General features: G+C 56.6%; 1 protein-coding gene across 6 annotated transcripts in view; it reads left to right on the top strand.

Annotated features, from left to right (window-relative positions):
• HYDIN (HYDIN axonemal central pair apparatus protein) overlaps window positions 1-21,301 on the top strand; it is a 389,432-nt gene that overhangs the window by 333,685 nt on the left and 34,446 nt on the right. For all 6 annotated transcript variants that reach the window (XM_089781371.1, XM_089781372.1, XM_089781370.1 and 3 more), the window contains 5 exons: window positions 423-683; window positions 2,185-2,327; window positions 2,999-3,217; window positions 4,827-4,987; window positions 20,234-20,349. In XM_089781371.1, the coding sequence (XP_089637497.1) occupies window positions 423-683; window positions 2,185-2,327; window positions 2,999-3,217; window positions 4,827-4,987; window positions 20,234-20,349 (900 nt within the window). The remainder of the gene's footprint in view (window positions 1-422; window positions 684-2,184; window positions 2,328-2,998; window positions 3,218-4,826; window positions 4,988-20,233; window positions 20,350-21,301) is intronic.

The raw sequence follows: 21,301 nt of genomic DNA on the forward strand, positions 1-21,301 counted from the left end.
CGTGAGGGTTGCCAGCATGCAAATGGTTTAGCTCACGTCCTTGCTGCATAGTGGATGGGTTACCAGCCTACGAGAAAGCAGTGCCTCACCTGTAGCCGTGGGCAGGCTGGCTAGCCCTGTGTGAAAGCCCCGTCACACTGGAGTGACAGGGTTTTGGGTGTGGACTGGAGTCAGGCTGGAACCAACAGCTGAGAGAGAGCCATAGTTAACTCTGCCACAAGGACACATTCATAGACCTTGCCATATGGAGCGAGTCTGTCAGAGCACCTTCCCCCTGTGGAACTCGGCCGTCTCCAGGAGAGCAAGGGTTGGAGACAGTCATTCTTGAGCAGGTTTTCCTGTTTCAGCCACTTAGGAATGTCTCCTGTATGCCTGCAACTCTGAGGTCTGATTTCCAGCCCAAGTGTTCCGTTCCTTTGCAGGAAGGAAACCCCACACCGCTTCCCTAATCCTGCGGAGCGATGAGTCTGCGGAGTTTGATGTGCTTTTCAAACCCAGCCTAGCCCAGCGGGTGGAAGGGAAAATCCACCTGTCAGTGGTGGACAACCAGTATGAGGAAACCAGCATTCAAGTGGTGGGAGAGGGCTACCAAGACGATATCACGCTGGATAACATCCATGGCCTGGTAGCAGAGAGCAGTGAGGAGAATTCAGAGGGGCATCTGGAGGAGGACACAGTGGAAGGTAAGAGGCATTGTTGAGAAGAGTTTGATGCTGCTACTGTTAGAAGTCCGTGGAGACTTTGCTGTCGATTTAGCAGGCAAGGGATGATGTTGTTGGAATTAGAAGGTGGGGCGGGTTACGCGCTCATATAAATGGGCCAGAAGCATAAGGACACACGCGATGGAGAGCAGACAGGCAGTGGGAGCAGCACAAGAGCTTGGAGAAGTGGGGACCTTACATGGAGCTATTAGTGGTTAGCAGTAGAAGCGGAGGATCAGAAATGGTCACCAACTCCTGGAGAGGTAGCTTTGCAGTGCACATGCCAGGGCAAGCAGCACACTGTCAGATGACATCCGCTGGAGACCGGAGCTATAGAGGAGCTGCTGGTGTGTGTCGCACTCGTTAGAGCCTTCCCCCACTGACAGCCACGAGAAACATGAACTCGGCCCTTCCCCCCGCCCCCTCTCGGAGCACAGGAAGGGGCAGTGCTGGAGGCTCTTCAGCCAGGGGCTCCTGCCATTCACCGAGCTTCCGCTGCTAGTCTGCTGAGTTGTGTGGAGGCGGGACTTCCTCTTTCCCTCCATGGCTGTTCTTGGCACCTCTGGGTGCTTCCTCTGGCAGCAGGAGTCTCCACAGCTTCAGTGCCCCGCTCTGAAGGCAGCGCCGTGACGGTGGCAGTCCCATAAGCCCCCTACATCAGCTTTGCAATCCCCCCATGACTTCTGGATTGGCATCCCCATGGCCACAACACTATGGGTATGTCTAGGCTCGCTCCACAAGGAGTACCGGTACTTCGGATTAGAGAGCCTAATTCGAACTACCTACTCCGTGCCGTGTGTAGCCGCAGGCACGGAGTCCGCACTAACGGGGATTTAAAAGTGGCGGCGCCCAGCAAGATGCAAATGAAGCCTGGGATATTTAAATCCCGGGCTTCATTTACAACTTCGAATGCCTACATTAGCCACCCTAGTTCGAACTAGAGTGGCAGTGTAGACATACCCTATGCCATTTCAGATATAAACGTCTGAAAACATGAAATTGTACAACCTTCCAGCCATGAAATTGAGCAGAATAGACAGTAAATTGGGTAGGATCCTACCCACTGTGCCTGCTCTCCAGCTGGGGTTGTGTGTCTCTGATCCCGGGCTCCATGCAGTGCTGCCGCTTTGAAATGCTGGGAGGAGCCTGATGCCGGGTTCCCACAGCGTTTCAAAGCAGCAGCGCCGCAGGGAACCCAGGGTCAGTGGGGAGTCCCCAGCTGACCCCGGGCTCCATGTGGGGCTTTCTCCTTTAAAGTGTAGTAACTGGCCTAGGGCTGTTTCTCCTCTTGAAAGGCAGAGAACCCCTACCAACTAGTCGAATGGTCAGTGCAAAATGCATCGACTATTCGATTAGTCGATTACCCGCAATTTAACATCCCTAGAGATATATGCCAGTGGCTGGAAAGGGTGTCACATGTCTGAAAGGAAGGGCACTGTGCCATAACCAGAGCTGTGAGGACCCCCCTTTCTGCTCTTCCTAGCTGCCAGAGAGGATCACATCCAGTTTGGGGACTGTCACGTTGGGGAGCCCTACCAAGTGACCTTCACGATGACCAATCGCAGCAAAGCAGATGTGATGAGGTTTGACTGGCCTGCTGCGTCTCCACTTGTCTTCTCCCCCCAGGTATCCAGAGAACAGGTTGTGTTTCCTTCCCCGTGGCCTCAGCACGTTGTGTGTCAATAGCAGAGTATGGCCCCAGAGCAAGGCGGCACCTCCACGCGGGCACCGGCTCCAGCCTCTCCCCCTTGCTTCTGCCTGCTCCACTATGCTGGGTGGGAGTGGGCATAGTTGATAAGATTAACCAGTAAGCCCAGGCTCATCGGTTATTGTGTCGTCGACATCACTGCTCTCTACAGCTGACCCCCAAAACCCCTTGATCAGCCCTGCTGCCACGCTGCCCCCTCCGCTGGCTGAACTGGGGGGGGCTGTTCTGACACGGGAGCTGAACCTGCGTCATGTGCAGGGCCAGACACCCCATGGCATGAGGCCTCTGAGGGGAGAGTGAGTGGCTGTGGGTTGCGGTGTCATCAAGAGGCTGCCATTCAGCTCTGAATCATCTTCCCATGAGACCCAGGTGGAGCATCTTCCTACAGGCAGTCCCCACCAGCCAGTGTGTTGTGGCTGGGGGCTGGAAGGGAAGCGTGCCCCATCACTGCCGAGGTGGGCAATAAACAGGTGAATCTGGCACCACAGTCACTGACTGGAAAATGCAGACGTGCCTCCTGTCCCTTCCTGAGTGGAGCATAGACTGACCACGGACGAAATCGTGGCATTGGCTCTCTGATCCTCTCCAGGTTGGCCACCTCCATGCTGGATGTGCTAAGGACATCACGGTGACCTTGAAATCGAATGTTCCTGTCACCTTCAGAATGCACGTGGTTAAGTGTAGGGTGTCCAGAATCACCTTCCAGCTTCCTGCGGACCAGGTCCCTGACTGGGACGACAGCCTGCACACCGTCAAGTGGGTAGACACTGCAAAGAGCCTGACGACCACGCGCCCAGCAAAGAAGAAAGTAAGAAGTGGGATTGTGAGAGCAAGTGAAACAAACACCACAGCCTTGGGAGCCACTCCTGTATGAGCTAAAGGCCAAGGGCCGCTGTCACTGTGGATTCTCCTCAAATCCAGACTGGGGGCCTTTCTGGGAATAGGTGTAAGCCATGTAGTGCCATGTAGTGCCGTGTGGGTGGAGTCCTGTGCCTCTGTTATAACGGAACTCAGAGCAGATGAGCCAATGGGCCCTTTTGTCCTTAAAGTGCCTTGGTCTGATTTCAGTCAGATGGGAATTAGAGCCAGTGGGTTCTAGCTGCAGGGTCCTTGGGGAAGAAGAACATGACTTCCTCAGTGTGTGTTTCTCTTACCCTCCCCGTGTTTGAAGTGAGGACTTTCCATATTCTAACAGCTGAGATTTCCCTCATGAATCATGACTGTGCAGGATCGTATTATGCAGCAAGTGTTAGCAGGCATCTTCAGGAGGTAGCAGGTCAGCTCCGGTGGTCAGACAGATGTTATATCAAATGGATATACGCTGGCTAGTAGGAAGTTTAGACTTGAGATTAGACGAAGGTTTCTAACCATTAGAGGAGTGAGGTTCTGGAACGGCCTTCCAAGGGAAGTAGTGGGGCAAAAGATCTAGCTGGGTTCAAGATTAAACTAGATGGGTTTATGAAGGGGATGGTTGATGAGATAACACGATCTTGGTATCTAGTTGACCATTCATTATCAGTGGGAAATAGGTCAATGGAGGGATGATAGGAGTTACTATAGAGAACTTTCTGGGTGTCTGGCTGGTGAGTCTTGCCCACATGCTCAGGGTTTAGCTGATCGCCATATTTGGGGTTGGGAAGGAATTTTCCTCCAGGGTAGATTGACAGAGGCCCTGGAGGTTTTTCGCCTTCCTCTGTAGCATGGGGCACAGATCACAGCTGGAGGATTCTCTGCATCTTGGGGTCTAAAAAGTATTTGAAGGCTTCAATATCTGAGCTATAGGTGAGAGGATTATTCTGGGAGGGGTGGGTGAGATTCTGTGGCCTGCACTGTGCAGGAGGTCAGACTAGATGATCAGAATGGTCCCTTCTGACCTTAAAGTCTATAGTCCTATGAGTTTTCTTCAAGAACTTTCTCTGTACTGCTTTTGCCAGGTCAAACCGAGGACCAGAGGCAATGCATGTTTCAAAGCTGTGGAAGGTTACATGTCCTAGAAGCCAAATATTATTTTTGTCCCTCAGAAGTAGCAGTGCCTCCAGGTCTCTCCAATCAATCACTTTGTCCCCACGTGATCCAGACACCCTGCTGGTTTTCACTGGGGGTGGAAAGGGAATTCAGCCCCACTTTACCCCTGGCCATGGGCTCTTATGCTTTTTAACCAGCCCTGGTTTGCAGGCACCAGTTCCCCACCCCTCTGCTGAAGCACAGCGGCCTCAGAGTGTTCCCATGGGCAGCTGTCCGTCTTTCAGGAGGTGTGTCTGCTCAGTGGCAGAGGAACGAGTGTCAGAAGGAGCACTGGGCTTGGTTGCTCTGAAAGGCCTTTGCTCTTTTGATGGTCCCAAGTCTGGCTCTAGAGACGCGAGGGGCACAAGCGCTTAGTCAGGTCACTGCTGCTTCTCTCTCGTTTGTGTTTGGAGGTGATAGAGACGGACCCCGAGCCTGCCCACACCTTTCTGGAGGACAGCAGCCGAGAGCTAGAACTTCGAATCAGCGCTGTTGTGGATTACACCCAGTTCAAGCTGGAAACTAACTTGGTGCAGTTCAAGGAGACCTTGCTCTTCCAGACCAGGGTGTTCAAGTGAGTAATTGAAATCACACAGGGACCAAGCTAGAAGATCTGATTCTTCCCTGAGGGATGTCCCTGTGGGTGCTCCACTTCAGATGTCAGTAACAGTGTCTGTCTGCATCACGCAGGAAGGAGGGAAGGTGCGGTCTAGGTGACTGCCCAGATAGTGTAGTTACCAGGGCTTGCTGGGGCTCCAGCTCTCAGCTTGACAGGTCAGTCACTCGCCACCTCCTACAGAGCTACCTGGGACAAGACCAGAAGACACTTTACTCTGTGTGATGTCTGGTGACATAGGTGAGGGTGGAACATAGCAGGAGGCACCGATGGTCTCTGGCTGCCCACCAGTGCTTAATTTGTGGTGCAAACTTTTTCAATACAAATAAAGCACTGGAGAACTAGCTACCGCCCCAGCTCTGAATCTTCCGCCTTTTTTTGCAGAATAGCAGATGCGCTCTTTCAGAAGCCCTGTCTTCCTCTTTCCACAAGGAAGATGGGATCTTCCAAAAGAGGGTTTTTCCGAAATTTGGCCCAGTGTAGACGGGCCAAATTTCGGAAAAGCTTCTTACAAAAAAAGCGGAAAAGAATGTAGTCTAGACATACCCTAAGAGACTGGATTTGTTTGGTTTCAAAGTGTATTCATTGGCAACACTCGGGTTCCACAAAGCCAGCTGTACTGCCGTACTTGCTAGTTATTACCAAGACAAGTACCAGAAGCTCCATAAATTCCTTGCGGACATACTGTTGGACAAGAGAGAACAATTTCAATCTGTCCTGATGGAAGGACAACTTGTAGCACAGACAGTGTTACAAGCATCTCTTGATGTCATGGACTTGGTCACCACACAACAGCTAAAGCTGTGGTCAGGTGGGGGCCTCTTGGTTACAAGCCTCAGGAACTCCAGACAAAAGGGGAGGCCCTCCTATTCGACTGAGACATTTTTCTCCACTAAGATGGATGATGTCCTACATTCAGCGAAGGCGCCCGCCCCCTGCAACACTCCAAACTTGGGCGCCTGTACATCCCCAAGCAGATGTAGGAAGTACCAATCATATCACCGTGACTGGGACAACCCAGCACAGCTCCCATGGTGACCTTTTGACAACTGAAACTTGACACTGGTCACACAGACAATGACTGTCTCAAACTCAATCCACAGCATCACAAGCACCAGCCACCAAGATGCAGTTTTGAAGCTTTGGTTGAGGGTCTAACTGACCTCCCCCAACATCTAGCACAACTTCCACAAAATACCCAGACTTTTGGTCATTGATTACAACCATGCCACTTTGCGTGGACACCCCTCGCCACAAATCACTAGGTACTGGAGATACGGTCAGGTTATACCATCCCATTCACTCCGGGTATGTCTACACAGCAGCGTTATTTCAGAAAAACTGATGTTATTCCAAAATAACATCATGCACATCTACACAGCAAGCTTTTATTTTGAAATAATGTCAAGCTGGAGGACTTCTTACTCCGCCTCATTTCAAGAGTAAGGGAAGTACTTTCTGCTGTGTAGACAGCACCAAAAGCCGAATTAAGCTATTTCAGCTTAACATAATAATGACCATCCTGGCTTAGACCAAAAGTCCATCTAGCCCAGTATCCTGTCTGCTGATAGTGGCCAATACCAGAAGCCCCAAAGGGGGTGAACACACCAGGTAATCATCATGTGGCCCCTCTCCTGTTACCCATTTCCAGACAAACAGAAACTAATGACACCATTCCTACCCATCCTGGTTAATAGCCATTGATGGACCAAACCTCCCTGAATCTATGTAGCTCTTTTCTGAACCCTGTTAAAGTCCTAGCCTTCACTACAACCTCTGGCAAGGAGTTCCACAGGTTGACTCTGAGCTGCGTGAAGAAAAACTTCCTTTTGTTTGTTTTAAACCTGCTACCTATTAATTTCATTTGGTGACCCCCTAGTTCTTATATTGTGGGAATGAGTAAATAACTTTTCCTTATTCACTTTTTCCACACCACTCATGATTTTATAGACCTCTATCATACCCCCCCCCCCAGTCTCCTATTTTCTAAACTGAAAAGTCCACGTCTTTTTAATTTCTCTTCATATGGGACTCTTTCCAAACCAGAATCCTTTTTGTTGCCTTTCTCTCAACCTTTTCCAATGCCAGTATATCTTTTTTGAGATGAGGCGACCACATCTGTACGCTGTATTCAAGATGTGGGCGTCCCATGGTTTTATATAGAGGCAATAAGATATTCTCTGTCTTATTCTCCCTCCCTTTTTTAATGATTCCTAACATTCTGTTTGCTGTTTTGCCTGCTGCTGCACACTGAGTGGATGTTTTCAGAGAACTATCCACAGTGACTCCAAGATCCCTCTCTTGAGTAGTTGTAGCTAAATTAGTCCCCATCTTATTGTATGTACAGTTGGGATTATTTTTCCAACGTGCATTACTTTACATTTATCCACATTCCATTTCATTTGCCATTTTGTTGCCCAATCACTTAGTTCGGTGAAATCTCTTTGAAGTTCTTCACAGTCTGCTTTGGTCTTAACGATATTGAGCAGTTTGGAATCATCTGCAAATTTTGCCACCTCACTGTCTACCCCTTCCTCCAGATCATTTATAAATCAGTTGACTAGGATTGGTCCCAGGACAGACCCTTGCGGAACCCCACTAGTTACCTCTCTCCACTTCGAAAATTTACCATTTATTCCTACCCTTTGTTTCTTGTCCTTTAACCAGTTCTCAGTCCATGAAAGGACCTTCCCTCTTATCCCATGACAACTTACTTTACTTAAGAGACTTTGATGAGGGACCTTGTCAAAGGCTTTCTGAAAATCTACGTATACTATATCCACTGGTTCCCCTTTGTCCGCATGTTTGTTGACCCCTTCAAAGAACTTCAGTAGATTAGTAAGACAGGATTTCCCTTTACAGAAACCATGTTGACTTCCCCCAACAAATTATGTTCATCTCTGTGTCTGACAATTTTATTTTTTACTATAATTTCAACTAATTTTCCCGGTACTGATGTTAGACTTACCGGTCTATAATTGCCAGGATCATCTCTAGAGCCCTTTTTAAATACTGGTGTTAGCTATCTTCCAGTTATAGGTACAGAAGCTGATTTAAATAATAGGTTGCATTCCACAGTTAATAGTTCCACAATTTCAAGAGTTCCTTCAGAACTCTTGAGTAAATGCCATCTGGTCCAGTCTTGTTACTGTTAAGTTTATCAATTTTTTCTAAAAGTCCTGTAATGACACCTCAATCTGAGACAATTCCTCAGATTTGTCACCTGAAAAGAATGACTCAGATTTGGGAATTTCCCCAATATCCTCTGCTGTGAAGACTGAAGCAAAGAATTCATTTAGTTTCTCTGCAATGACTTTATCGTCTTTGAGTGCTCCTTTAGCATCTCCATCGTCCAGGGGCCCCACTGGTTGTTTAGCCAGCTTCCTGCTTCTGATGTACTTAAAAAACACATTGCTATTACTTTTTGAGTTTTTGGCTAGCTGTTCTTCAAAGTCCTTTTTGGCTTTTCTTCTTATACTAGCCAATTAGCCCGTCATAAGATGGGATTTTCAGGTTTCTCATCCATGTCAGTCTTCTCTCCTCCTACTACTACCTCCTCCTCTCTCTCTCTCTCTCTCTCTCTCTCTCTCTCTCTCCCTCTCCTCTGCCTCCTGCCTCTCTTTCTCTTCTCCTTCCCCTCCTGCCTCTCAGTTGGGGGACCGTGGCGCCCAAATGGCCGTTTGGGCTCTGTGCTGCCCATGCTGCATGGGGAGCACAGTGTCCAAACGGTCACTCATGCCTTTTGCTCCCACACGGCGACCCAGCTGAGGGACGCAGAAGTCAGCTGAGCGCCACGGCGGGAGGCAAAGGGGGGGGGGCGGTGATGTTCATGGCCAGGGGGCAGGGCCTGGAGCCGCTGTCACGCCGCACGTCACTGCCCCGCTTCCCTTCACCTCCCACCGTGGTGCTCGGCTGACTTCTGCACCACGCAGCTGGGCTGCCGCAGGGGAGCCCCAACGGCCGCTGGCTCCCCCGCCGCGGCCCGGCTGAGCGGCGCAGAACTCCGCCGAGCACCACGGTGGGAGGCAGCAGCGCCGCCCAGAGGCAACAGCCGGCATTTCAGCGTTAGAGTCACAGACACTGGGCTACTATAGCTATGATTTTTATACTTCATTTGACAGAGTTGATTCTCCTTTCTACTTTCCTCACTAGGATTTGACTTTCACTTTTTAAAAGACGTCTTTTTACCTGTCACTACTTCTTTTACTTGGTTGGTAAGCCATGGGGGCACTCTTTTGACTCTCTTAATGTGTTTTTTAATTTGGGGTATACTTTTAAGTTGGGCCGCAGCTATGGTGTCTTTGAAAAGTGTCCATGCATGACTTCAGCTGTGCAATTGATGAAGCTGAAGTTGCGAAGCTTAATTCGACGTTAGCCCTGCTGTGCAGGCGCACCCTCCCATGCTCCTATCTCCCTTCCCTGTCCCTCTTCAGGCACCCTTCTCATGAGCAAACCACCTCGGATAGGGAGGCGCCATGGAAATACAGGGGAGGGGTTCTACTCCCTCTGCTTCTTGGTGCCTGTTGCCATTGCACTGCCTGCTGGAACCCAGACGCCAGAGCCCAGCTTGCTTACTTACGTTCTGCTTTCCAGCTCCTCCTTTGCTGGAGAAATCGTCCGTCACCCCACTCTGCCTCACACAGCCTGAACTAGACAGAGCGAGGTGCAGTGCAAAGAGATGCTCCAGGCCTCCCGCAGGCCGGCTCCATTTATTTTGGTCCATAGAGTGAGTCCTGTACGAGTGAGAGCCAAAGCCTACAAGCGGGGGCAGCCTGTCCATACAGGCAAACGAGGCAGTCGCCTAGGGCTCTGAGTTCAATGGGCGCCAGATGGTGGTGCAGTATCATTGAGGGATTGGGGGGGGGGCGCCGATTGCCTGGTTCACCTAGGGCTCCGAGTTCAATGGGCGCCAGATGGTGGTGCAGTATCATTGAGGGGTTGGGGGGGGGGGCGCCGATTCCCTGGTTCACCTAGGGCTCCGAGTTCAATGGGCGCCAGATGGTGGTGCAGTATCATTGAGGGGTTGGGGGGGCGCCGATTGCCTGGTTCACCTAGGGCTCCGAGTTCAATGGGCGCCAGATGGTGGTGCAGTATCATTGAGGGGTTGTGGGGGGGGGCGCCGATTGCCTGGTTCACCTAGGGCTCCGAGTTCAATGGGCGCCAGATGGTGGTGCAGTATCATTGAGGGGTTGGGGGGGGGCGCCGATTGCCTGGTTCACCTAGGGCTCCGAGTTCAATGGGCGCCAGATGGTGGTGCAGTATCATTGAGGGGTTGGGGGGGGGGGGGCCGATTCCCTGGTTCACCTAGGGCTCCGAGTTCAATGGGCGCCAGATGGTGGTGCAGTATCATTGAGGGGTTGGGGGGGGGCGCCGATTGCCTGGTTCACCTAGGGCTCCGAGTTCAATGGGCGCCAGATGGTGGTGCAGTATCATTGAGGGGTTGGGGGGGGGGGGCGCCGATTGCCTGGTTCACCTAGGGCTCTGAGTTCAATGGGCGCCAGATGGTGGTGCAGTATCATTGAGGGGTTGGGGGGGGGCGCCGATTGCCTGGTTCACCTAGGGCTCCGAGTTCAATGGGCGCCAGATGGTGGTGCAGTATCATTGAGGGGTTTGGGGGGGGGGGCGCCGATTGCCTGGTTCGCCTAGGGCTCCGAGTTCAATGGGCGCCAGATGGTGGCGCAGTATCATTGAGGGGTTGGGGGGGGGCGCCGATTGCCTGGTTCACCTAGGGCTCCGAGTTCAATGGGCGCCAGATGGTGGTGCAGTATCATTGAGGGGTTGGGGGGGGGCGCCGATTGCCTGGTTCACCTAGGGCTCCGAGTTCAATGGGCGCCAGATGGTGGTGCAGTATCATTGAGGGGTTGGGGGGGGGCGCCGATTGCCTGGTTCGCCTAGGGCTCCGAGTTCAATGGGCGCCAGATGGTGGTGCAGTATCATTGAGGGGTTGGGGGGGGGCGCCGATTGCCTGGTTCACCTAGGGCTCCGAGTTCAATGGGCGCCAGATGGTGGTGCAGTATCATTGAGGGGTTGGGGGGGGGCGCCGATTGCCTGGTTCGCCTAGGGCTCCGAGTTCAATGGGCGCCAGATGGTGGTGCAGTATCATTGAGGGGTTGGGGGGGGGCGCCGATTGCCTGGTTCACCTAGGGCTCCGAGTTCAATGGGCGCCAGATGGTGGTGCAGTATCATTGAGGGGTTGGGGGGGGGCGCCGATTGCCTGGTTCACCTAGGGCTCCGAGTTCAATGGGCGCCAGATGGTGGTGCAGTATCATTGAGGGGTTGGGGGGGGGGGCGCCGATTGCCTGGTTCACCTAGGGCTCCGAGTTCAATGGGCGCCAGATGGTGGTGCAGTATCATTGAGGGGTTGGGGGGGGGGGCTCCGATTCCCTGGTTCACCTAGGGCTCCGAGTTCAATGGGCGCCAGATGGTGGTGCAGTATCATTGAGGGGTTGGGGGGGGGGGGGCGCCGATTGCCTGGTTCGCCTAGGGCTCCGAGTTCAATGGGCGCCAGATGGTGGTGCAGTATCATTGAGGGGTTGGGGGGGGGCGCCAATTGCCTGGTTCACCTAGGGCTCCGAGTTCAATGGGCGCCAGATGGTGGTGCAGTATCATTGAGGGGTTGGGGGAGGGGGGCGCCGATTCCCTGGTTCACCTAGGGCTCCGAGTTCAATGGGCGCCAGATGGTGGTGCAGTATCATTGAGGGGTTGGGGGGGGGGCGCCGATTCCCTGGTTCGCCTAGGGCTCCGAGTTCAATGGGCGCCAGATGGTGGTGCAGTATCATTGAGGGGTTGGGGGGGGGCGCCGATTGCCTGGTTCGCCTAGGGCTCCGAGTTCAATGGGCGCCAGATGGTGGTGCAGTATCATTGAGGGGTTGGGGGGGGCGCCGATTCCCTGGTTCACCTAGGGCTCCGAGTTCAATGGGCGCCAGATGGTGGTGCAGTATCATTGAGGGGTTGGGGGGGGGCGCCGATTGCCTGGTTCACCTAGGGCTCCGAGTTCAATGGGCGCCAGATGGTGGTGCAGTATCATTGAGGGGTTGGGGGGGGGTGCCGATTCCCTGGTTCACCTAGGGCTCCGAGTTCAATGGGCGCCAGATGGTGGTGCAGTATCATTGAGGGGTTTGGGGGGGGGGGCGCCGATTGCCTGGTTCGCCTAGGGCTCCGAGTTCAATGGGCGCCAGATGGTGGTGCAGTATCATTGAGGGGTTGGGGGGGGGCGCCGATTGCCTGGTTCACCTAGGGCTCCGAGTTCAATGGGCGCCAGATGGTGGTGCAGTATCATTGAGGGGTTGGGGGGGGGGCGCCGATTGCCTGGTTCACCTAGGGCTCCGAGTTCAATGGGCGCCAGATGGTGGTGCAGTATCATTGAGGGGTTTGGGGGGGGGCGCCGATTGCCTGGTTCGCCTAGGGCTCCGAGTTCAATGGGCGCCAGATGGTGGTGCAGTATCATTGAGGGGTTGGGGGGGGGCGCCGATTCCCTGGTTCACCTAGGGCTCCGAGTTCAATGGGCGCCAGATGGTGGTGCAGTATCATTGAGGGGTTGGGGGGGGGGGCGCCGATTCCCTGGTTCGCCTAGGGCTCCGAGTTCAATGGGCGCCAGATGGTGGTGCAGTATCATTGAGGGGTTGGGGGGGGGCGCCGATTCCCTGGTTCACCTAGGGCTCCGAGTTCAATGGGCGCCAGATGGTGGTGCAGTATCATTGAGGGGTTGGGGGGGGGCGCCGATTGCCTGGTTCACCTAGGGCTCCGAGTTCAATGGGGCGCCAGATGGTGGTGCAGTATCATTGAGGGGTGGGGGGGGGCGCCGATTCCCTGGTTCACCTAGGGCTCCGAGTTCAATGGGCGCCAGATGGTGGTGCAGTATCATTGAGGGGTTGGGGGGGGGCGCCGATTGCCTGGTTCACCTAGGGCTCCGAGTTCAATGGGCGCCAGATGGTGGTGCAGTATCATTGAGGGGTTGGGGGGGGGGGCGCCGATTGCCTGGTTCACCTAGGGCTCCGAGTTCAATGGGCGCCAGATGGTGGTGCAGTATCATTGAGGGGTTGGGGGGGGGGGCCGATTGCCTGGTTCACCTAGGGCTCCGAGTTCAATGGGCGCCAGATGGTGGTGCAGTATCATTGAGGGGTTGGGGGGGGGCCGATTGCCTGGTTCACCTAGGGCTCCGAGTTCAATGGGCGCCAGATGGTGGTGCAGTATCATTGAGGGGTTGGGGGGGGGGCGCCGATTGCCTGGTTCACCTAGGGCTCCGAGTTCAATGGGCGCCAGATGGTGGTGCAGTATCATTGAGGGGTTGGGGGGGGGGGGCGCCGATTGCCTGGTTCACCTAGGGCTCCGAGTTCAATGGGGCGCCAGATGGTGGTGCAGTATCATTGAGGGGTTGGGGGGGGCGCCGATTGCCTGGTTCACCTAGGGCTCCGAGTTCAATGGGCGCCAGATGGTGGTGCAGTATCATTGAGGGGTTGGGGGGGGGCGCCGATTGCCTGGTTCACCTAGGGCTCCGAGTTCAATGGGCGCCAGATGGTGGTGCAGTATCATTGAGGGGTTGGGGGGGGGGCGCCGATTCCCTGGTTCGCCTAGGGCTCCGAGTTCAATGGGCGCCAGATGGTGGTGCAGTATCATTGAGGGGTTGGGGGGGGGGGGGCGCCGATTGCCTGGTTCGCCTAGGGCTCCGAGTTCAATGGGCGCCAGATGGTGGTGCAGTATCATTGAGGGGTTGGGGGGGGGGCGCCGATTGCCTGGTTCGCCTAGGGCTCCGAGTTCAATGGGCGCCAGATGGTGGTGCAGTATCATTGAGGGGTTGAGGGGGGGGGGGGCGCCGATTGCCTGGTTCGCCTAGGGCTCCGAGTTCAATGGGCGCCAGATGGTGGTGCAGTATCATTGAGGGGTTGGGGGGGGGGCGCCGATTGCCTGGTTCACCTAGGGCTCCGAGTTCAATGGGCGCCAGATGGTGGTGCAGTATCATTGAGGGGTTGGGGGGGGGGGCGCCGATTCCCTGGTTCACCTAGGGCTCCGAGTTCAATGGGCGCCAGATGGTGGTGCAGTATCATTGAGGGGTTGGGGGGGGGCGCCGATTGCCTGGTTCACCTAGGGCTCCGAGTTCAATGGGCGCCAGATGGTGGTGCAGTATCATTGAGGGGTTGGGGGGGGCGCCGATTCCCTGGTTCACCTAGGGCTCCGAGTTCAATGGGCGCCAGATGGTGGTGCAGTATCATTGAGGGGTTTGGGGGGGGGGGGCGCCGATTGCCTGGTTCGCCTAGGGCTCCGAGTTCAATGGGCGCCAGATGGTGGTGCAGTATCATTGAGGGGTTGGGGGGGGGCGCCGATTGCCTGGTTCACCTAGGGCTCCGAGTTCAATGGGCGCCAGATGGTGGTGCAGTATCATTGAGGGGTTGGGGGGGGGCGCCGATTGCCTGGTTCACCTAGGGCTCCGAGTTCAATGGGCGCCAGATGGTGGTGCAGTATCATTGAGGGGTTGGGGGGGGCGCCGATTGCCTGGTTCACCTAGGGCTCCGAGTTCAATGGGCGCCAGATGGTGGTGCAGTATCATTGAGGGGTTGGGGGGGGGTGCCGATTGCCTGGTTCACCTAGGGCTCCGAGTTCAATGGGCGCCAGATGGTGGTGCAGTATCATTGAGGGGTTGGGGGGGGCGCCGATTGCCTGGTTCGCCTAGGGCTCCGAGTTCAATGGGCGCCAGATGGTGGTGCAGTATCATTGAGGGGTTGGGGGGGGGGCGCCGATTGCCTGGTTCGCCTAGGGCTCCGAGTTCAATGGGCGCCAGATGGTGGTGCAGTATCATTGAGGGGTTGGGGGGGGGGGGCGCCGATTGCCTGGTTCACCTAGGGCTCCGAGTTCAATGGGCGCCAGATGGTGGTGCAGTATCATTGAGGGGTTGGGGGGGGGGGCGCCGATTCCCTGGTTCACCTAGGGCTCCGAGTTCAATGGGCGCCAGATGGTGGTGCAGTATCATTGAGGGGTTGGGGGGGCGCCGATTGCCTGGTTCACCTAGGGCTCCGAGTTCAATGGGCGCCAGATGGTGGTGCAGTATCATTGAGGGGTTGGGGGGGGGGCGCCGATTGCCTGGTTCACCTAGGGCTCCGAGTTCAATGGGCGCCAGATGGTGGTGCAGTATCATTGAGGGGTTGGGGGGGGCGCCGATTCCCTGGTTCACCTAGGGCTCCGAGTTCAATGGGCGCCAGATGGTGGTGCAGTATCATTGAGGGGTTGGGGGGGGGGGCGCCGATTGCCTGGTTCACCTAGGGCTCCGAGTTCAATGGGCGCCAGATGGTGGTGCAGTATCATTGAGGGGTTGGGGGGGGCGCCGATTGCCTGGTTCACCTAGGGCTCCGAGTTCAATGGGCGCCAGATGGTGGTGCAGTATCATTGAGGGGTTGGGGGGGGCGCCGATTGCCTGGTTCACCTAGGGCTCCGAGTTCAATGGGTGCCAGATGGTGGTGCAGTATCATTTAGGGGTTGGGGGGGGGGGCGCCGATTCCCTGGTTCACCTAGGGCTCCGAGTTCAATGGGCGCCAGATGGTGGTGCAGTATCATTGAGGGGTTGGGGGGGGGCGCCGATTGCCTGGTTCACCTAGGGCTCCGAGTTCAATGGGCGCCAGATGGTGGTGCAGTATCATTGAGGGGTTGGGGGGGGCGCCGATTGCCTGGTTCACCTAGGGCTCCGAGTTCAATGGGCGCCAGATGGTGGTGCAGTATCATTGAGGGGTTGGGGGGGGCGCCGATTGCCTGGTTCGCCTAGGGCTCCGAGTTCAATGGGGCGCCAGATGGTGGTGCAGTATCATTGAGGGGTTGGGGGGGGGCGCCGATTGCCTGGTTCACCTAGGGCTCCGAGTTCAATGGGCGCCAGATGGTGGTGCAGTATCATTGAGGGGTTGGGGGGGGCGCCGATTGCCTGGTTCACCTAGGGCTCCGAGTTCAATGGGCGCCAGATGGTGGTGCAGTATCATTGAGGGGTTGGGGGGGGGGGCCGATTGCCTGGTTCACCTAGGGCTCCGAGTTCAATGGGCGCCAGATGGTGGTGCAGTATCATTGAGGGGTTGGGGGGGGGGGGCGCCGATTGCCTGGTTCACCTAGGGCTCCGAGTTCAATGGGCGCCAGATGGTGGTGCAGTATCATTGAGGGGTTGGGGGGGGGCGCCGATTGCCTGGTTCACCTAGGGCTCCGAGTTCAATGGGCGCCAGATGGTGGTGCAGTATCATTGAGGGGTTGGGGGGGGGGGCGCCGATTGCCTGGTTCACCTAGGGCTCCGAGTTCAATGGGCGCCAGATGGTGGTGCAGTATCATTGAGGGGTTGGGGGGGGGCGCCGATTGCCTGGTTCACCTAGGGCTCTGAGTTCAATGGGCGCCAGATGGTGGTGCAGTATCATTGAGGGGTTGGGGGGGGGGCGCCGATTGCCTGGTTCACCTAGGGCTCCGAGTTCAATGGGCGCCAGATGGTGGTGCAGTATCATTGAGGGGTTTGGGGGGGGGGGGCGCCGATTCCCTGGTTCACCTAGGGCTCCGAGTTCAATGGGCGCCAGATGGTGGTGCAGTATCATTGAGGGGTTGGGGGGGGCGCCGATTGCCTGGTTCACCTAGGGCTCCGAGTTCAATGGGCGCCAGATGGTGGTGCAGTATCATTGAGGGGTTGGGGGGGGTGCCGATTGCCTGGTTCACCTAGGGCTCCGAGTTCAATGGGCGCCAGATGGTGGTGCAGTATCATTGAGGGGTTGGGGGGGGGGGCGCCGATTGCCTGGTTCACCTAGGGCTCCGAGTTCAATGGGCGCCAGATGGTGGTGCAGTATCATTGAGGGGTTGGGGGGGGGGGCGCCGATTGCCTGGTTCACCTAGGGCTCCGAGTTCAATGGGCGCCAGATGGTGGTGCAGTATCATTGAGGGGTTTGGGGGGGGGGGGCGCCGATTGCCTGGTTCACCTAGGGCTCCGAGTTCAATGGGCGCCAGATGGTGGTGCAGTATCATTGAGGGGTTGGGGGGGGGCGCCGATTCCCTGGTTCACCTAGGGCTCCGAGTTCAATGGGCGCCAGATGGTGGTGCAGTATCATTGAGGGGTTGGGGGGGGGCGCCGATTGCCTGGTTCACCTAGGGCTCCGAGTTCAATGGGCGCCAGATGGTGGTGCAGTATCATTGAGGGGTTGGGGGGGGGGGCGCCGATTGCCTGGTTCTCCTAGGGCTCCGAGTTCAATGGGCGCCAGATGGTGGTGCAGTATCATTGAGGGGTTTGGGGGGGGGGGCGCCGATTCCCTGGTTCACCTAGGGCTCCGAGTTCAATGGGCGCCAGATGGTGGTGCAGTATCATTGAGGGGTTGGGGGGGGGGGGCGCCGATTCCCTGGTTCACCTAGGGCTCCGAGTTCAATGGGGCGCCAGATGGTGGTGCAGTATCATTGAGGGGTTGGGGGGGGCGCCGATTGCCTGGTTCACCTAGGGCTCCGAGTTCAATGGGCGCCAGATGGTGGTGCAGTATCATTGAGGGGTTGGGGGGGGGGGCGCCGATTCCCTGGTTCGCCTAGGGCTCCGAGTTCAATGGGCGCCAGATGGTGGTGCAGTATCATTGAGGGGTTGGGGGGGGGCGCCGATTCCCTGGTTCACCTAGGGCTCCGAGTTCAATGGGCGCCAGATGGTGGTGCAGTATCATTGAGGGGTTGGGGGGGGGGGGCGCCGATTGCCTGGTTCACCTAGGGCTCCGAGTTCAATGGGCGCCAGATGGTGGTGCAGTATCATTGAGGGGTTGGGGGGGGGCGCCGATTGCCTGGTTCACCTAGGGCTCCGAGTTCAATGGGCGCCAGATGGTGGTGCAGTATCATTGAGGGGTGGGGGGGGGGGGGGGGGCCGATTGCCTGGTTCACCTAGGGCTCCGAGTTCAATGGGGCGCCAGATGGTGGTGCAGTATCATTGAGGGGTTGGGGGGGGGCGCCGATTGCCTGGTTCGCCTAGGGCTCCGAGTTCAATGGGCGCCAGATGGTGGTGCAGTATCATTGAGGGGTTGGGGGGGGGCGCCGATTCCCTGGTTCACCTAGGGCTCCGAGTTCAATGGGCGCCAGATGGTGGTGCAGTATCATTGAGGGGTTGGGGGGGGGGGGCGCCGATTCCCTGGTTCACCTAGGGCTCCGAGTTCAATGGGCGCCAGATGGTGGTGCAGTATCATTGAGGGGTTGGGGGGGGGCGCCGATTGCCTGGTTCACCTAGGGCTCCGAGTTCAATGGGCGCCAGATGGTGGTGCAGTATCATTGAGGGGTTGGGGGGGGGCGCCGATTGCCTGGTTCACCTAGGGCTCCGAGTTCAGTGGGCGCCAGATGGTGGCGCAGTATCATTGAGGGGTTGGGGGGGGGCGCCGATTGCCTGGTTCACCTAGGGCTCCGAGTTCAATGGGCGCCAGATGGTGGCGCAGTATCATTGAGGGGTTGGGGGGGGGCGCCGATTGCCTGGTTCACCTAGGGCTCCGAGTTCAATGGGCGCCAGATGGTGGCGCAGTATCATTGAGGGGTTGGGGGGGGGCGCCGATTGCCTGGTTCACCTAGGGCTCCGAGTTCAATGGGCGCCAGATGGTGGCGCAGTATCATTGAGGGGTTGGGGGGGGGCGCCGATTGCCTGGTTCACCTAGGGCTCTGAGTTCAATGGGCGCCAGATGGTGGTGCAGTATCATTGAGGGGTTGGGGGGGGGGGGCTCCGATTGCCTGGTTCACCTAGGGCTCCGAGTTCAATGGGCGCCAGATGGTGGTGCAGTATCATTGAGGGGTTGGGGGGGGGGGGCTCCGATTGCCTGGTTCACCTAGGGCTCCGAGTTCAATGGGCGCCAGATGGTGGTGCAGTATCATTGAGGGGTTGGGGGGGGGGCGCCGATTGCCTGGTTCACCTAGGGCTCCGAGTTCAATGGGCGCCAGATGGTGGTGCAGTATCATTGAGGGGTTGGGGGGGGGGGGCGCCGATTCCCTGGTTCACCTAGGGCTCCGAGTTCAATGGGCGCCAGATGGTGGTGCAGTATCATTGAGGGGTTGGGGGGGGGCGCCGATTGCCTGGTTCACCTAGGGCTCCGAGTTCAATGGGCGCCAGATGGTGGTGCAGTATCATTGAGGGGTGGGGGGGGGGCGCCGATTGCCTGGTTCACCTAGGGCTCCGAGTTCAGTGGGCGCCAGATGGTGGCGCAGTATCATTGAGGGGTTGGGGGGGGGCGCCGATTGCCTGGTTCACCTAGGGCTCCGAGTTCAATGGGCGCCAGATGGTGGCGCAGTATCATTGAGGGGTTGGGGGGGGGCGCCGATTGCCTGGTTCACCTAGGGCTCCGAGTTCAATGGGCGCCAGATGGTGGCGCAGTATCATTGAGGGGTTGGGGGGGGGCGCCGATTGCCTGGTTCACCTAGGGCTCCGAGTTCAATGGGCGCCAGATGGTGGCGCAGTATCATTGAGGGGTTGGGGGGGGGCGCCGATTGCCTGGTTCACCTAGGGCTCTGAGTTCAATGGGCGCCAGATGGTGGTGCAGTATCATTGAGGGGTTGGGGGGGGGGGGCTCCGATTGCCTGGTTCACCTAGGGCTCCGAGTTCAATGGGCGCCAGATGGTGGTGCAGTATCATTGAGGGGTTGGGGGGGGGGCGCCGATTGCCTGGTTCACCTAGGGCTCCGAGTTCAATGGGCGCCAGATGGTGGTGCAGTATCATTGAGGGGTTGGGGGGGGGGGGCTCCGATTGCCTGGTTTGCCTAGGGCACCAGTTGCTGGCAGCTAGTCTAGGGCCACCCCGCCTGCAAGCCTTGTATGTTCAGAACTCCTGCTGGAGTCATTCTTGCCCGGCGTTCACAGTGCCCGTGTTCAGCCAAGATCCCTGCCCCAGCCTGAGAGCGGATGCACTTCGCTGACGGCGAATGCCAAAGCTGTCAGACATGTAAAAGGTTCGTCAGTTGCACGATGCAGAAGTGGAAACCCTGCAATCATAACCCACTAGTACCAGCCCCTGCAGCAGATGTAGATTGGTGCAGGCATGATGCTAGGGACGCCCCCAGGGCCCGTAGCAGGCAGGATGGGCCACATTATGTTCCACTTCCACAAGCCACGTAGCGCACATGGACCCATTCCAATTGGTGCAACAACTTGCAGAGCAAAGAGCTGCTCAGCACGAGTAAGGGGGTCCGAATCCGAGCGTCAGTGATGATCTCAGCGCTTGCTTGGCCCTTGTTAGACAAGGATTTCTTCTTCTTTTTGCAGGTTCCAGATGGCCAATAAGGGGACTGTGGCTTTGGAGTACTCCTGGAAGGTGGGCATGGAGGACAGCAGAAGGGCAGTCAACTTCCCTGAAGAACTGTTGCCGTGCAGTCCTGAAGGTATGACAGTCGGCCTCCTCCCCCTCATCTGGCGCTCCCTGCCGCAGCCTCCTCCTGGCACCCCAGCACTCAGGGACTGGTCTGGGCCCCGTTGCCAGAGGCACCAACCCCAGCACAGTCCTGAAGGTATGACAGTCGGCCTCCTCCCCCTCATCTGGCGCTCCCTGCCGCAGCCTCCTCCTGGCACCCCAGCACTCAGGGACTGGTCTGGGCCTCGTTGCCAGAGGCACCCACCCCAGCACAGTTCTGAAGATGATGTGAGAGTTTTGGTGCCCTCCCCGTGTCCTCCCCCATCAGCCTCAGGCAAGTGGCTTCTTTCAGGTCTGAAGAAACTTGTCCTTTTTGTCTTTCCTGCCCCCCACCTTCGGAGTGCCCAGAGCTGCTGTGGCAGAGCTGCCGGGCACTCTGGAAAGGTCCGCAACAGCCAAAGAGGTCTAGGGAGGAAGTTGTTTGGGGAGGGTCAGGAGCTGAAATGGGAGCATGGGCCAGTCGTGTGGGAGCACCACGGGGTGATGGAATCAAGGGGGCATAGGTGGGAGCGGGGTTGTTGTTGGAGGTAAGCAGGGATGAATGTCTTTAAGTGATTGTTCAAACAAACGAGAAAAGAAAAAGATGCCAAAATACCCGGTGTGAGGCCAAGAGGTCGCTGTTCCCAGCACGAGCGCCTGCATTTGGAGTCATCACTCAGCATTTTACAGCACGAATTGTAGAACTGTGAGGCTAGAAGGGACCTCGAGAGGTCTCCTGGTCCAGTCCTTTGCACAGAAGTCAAGCTGCCTGGTCTGTATTTCCCTGTGTTGTCCTTAGTCCCCTTGTTCTAGATGGACTCTGTACCTTCCCTCCAGCTGATCCCGGGCTTCTGCAGCACTGCCCCTTTGAAACGCCGCCGCCGCAGCATTTCAAGGGGGCAGTGCACGTGATTAATCGCGATTCATTTTTGTAATCGTTTAAC

The sequence above is a fragment of the Pelodiscus sinensis genome, chromosome 12 (genome assembly GCF_052426305.1).
Source record: "Pelodiscus sinensis isolate ZL-2025 chromosome 12, ASM5242630v1, whole genome shotgun sequence".
Taxonomy (NCBI): Eukaryota; Metazoa; Chordata; order Testudines; family Trionychidae; genus Pelodiscus; species Pelodiscus sinensis.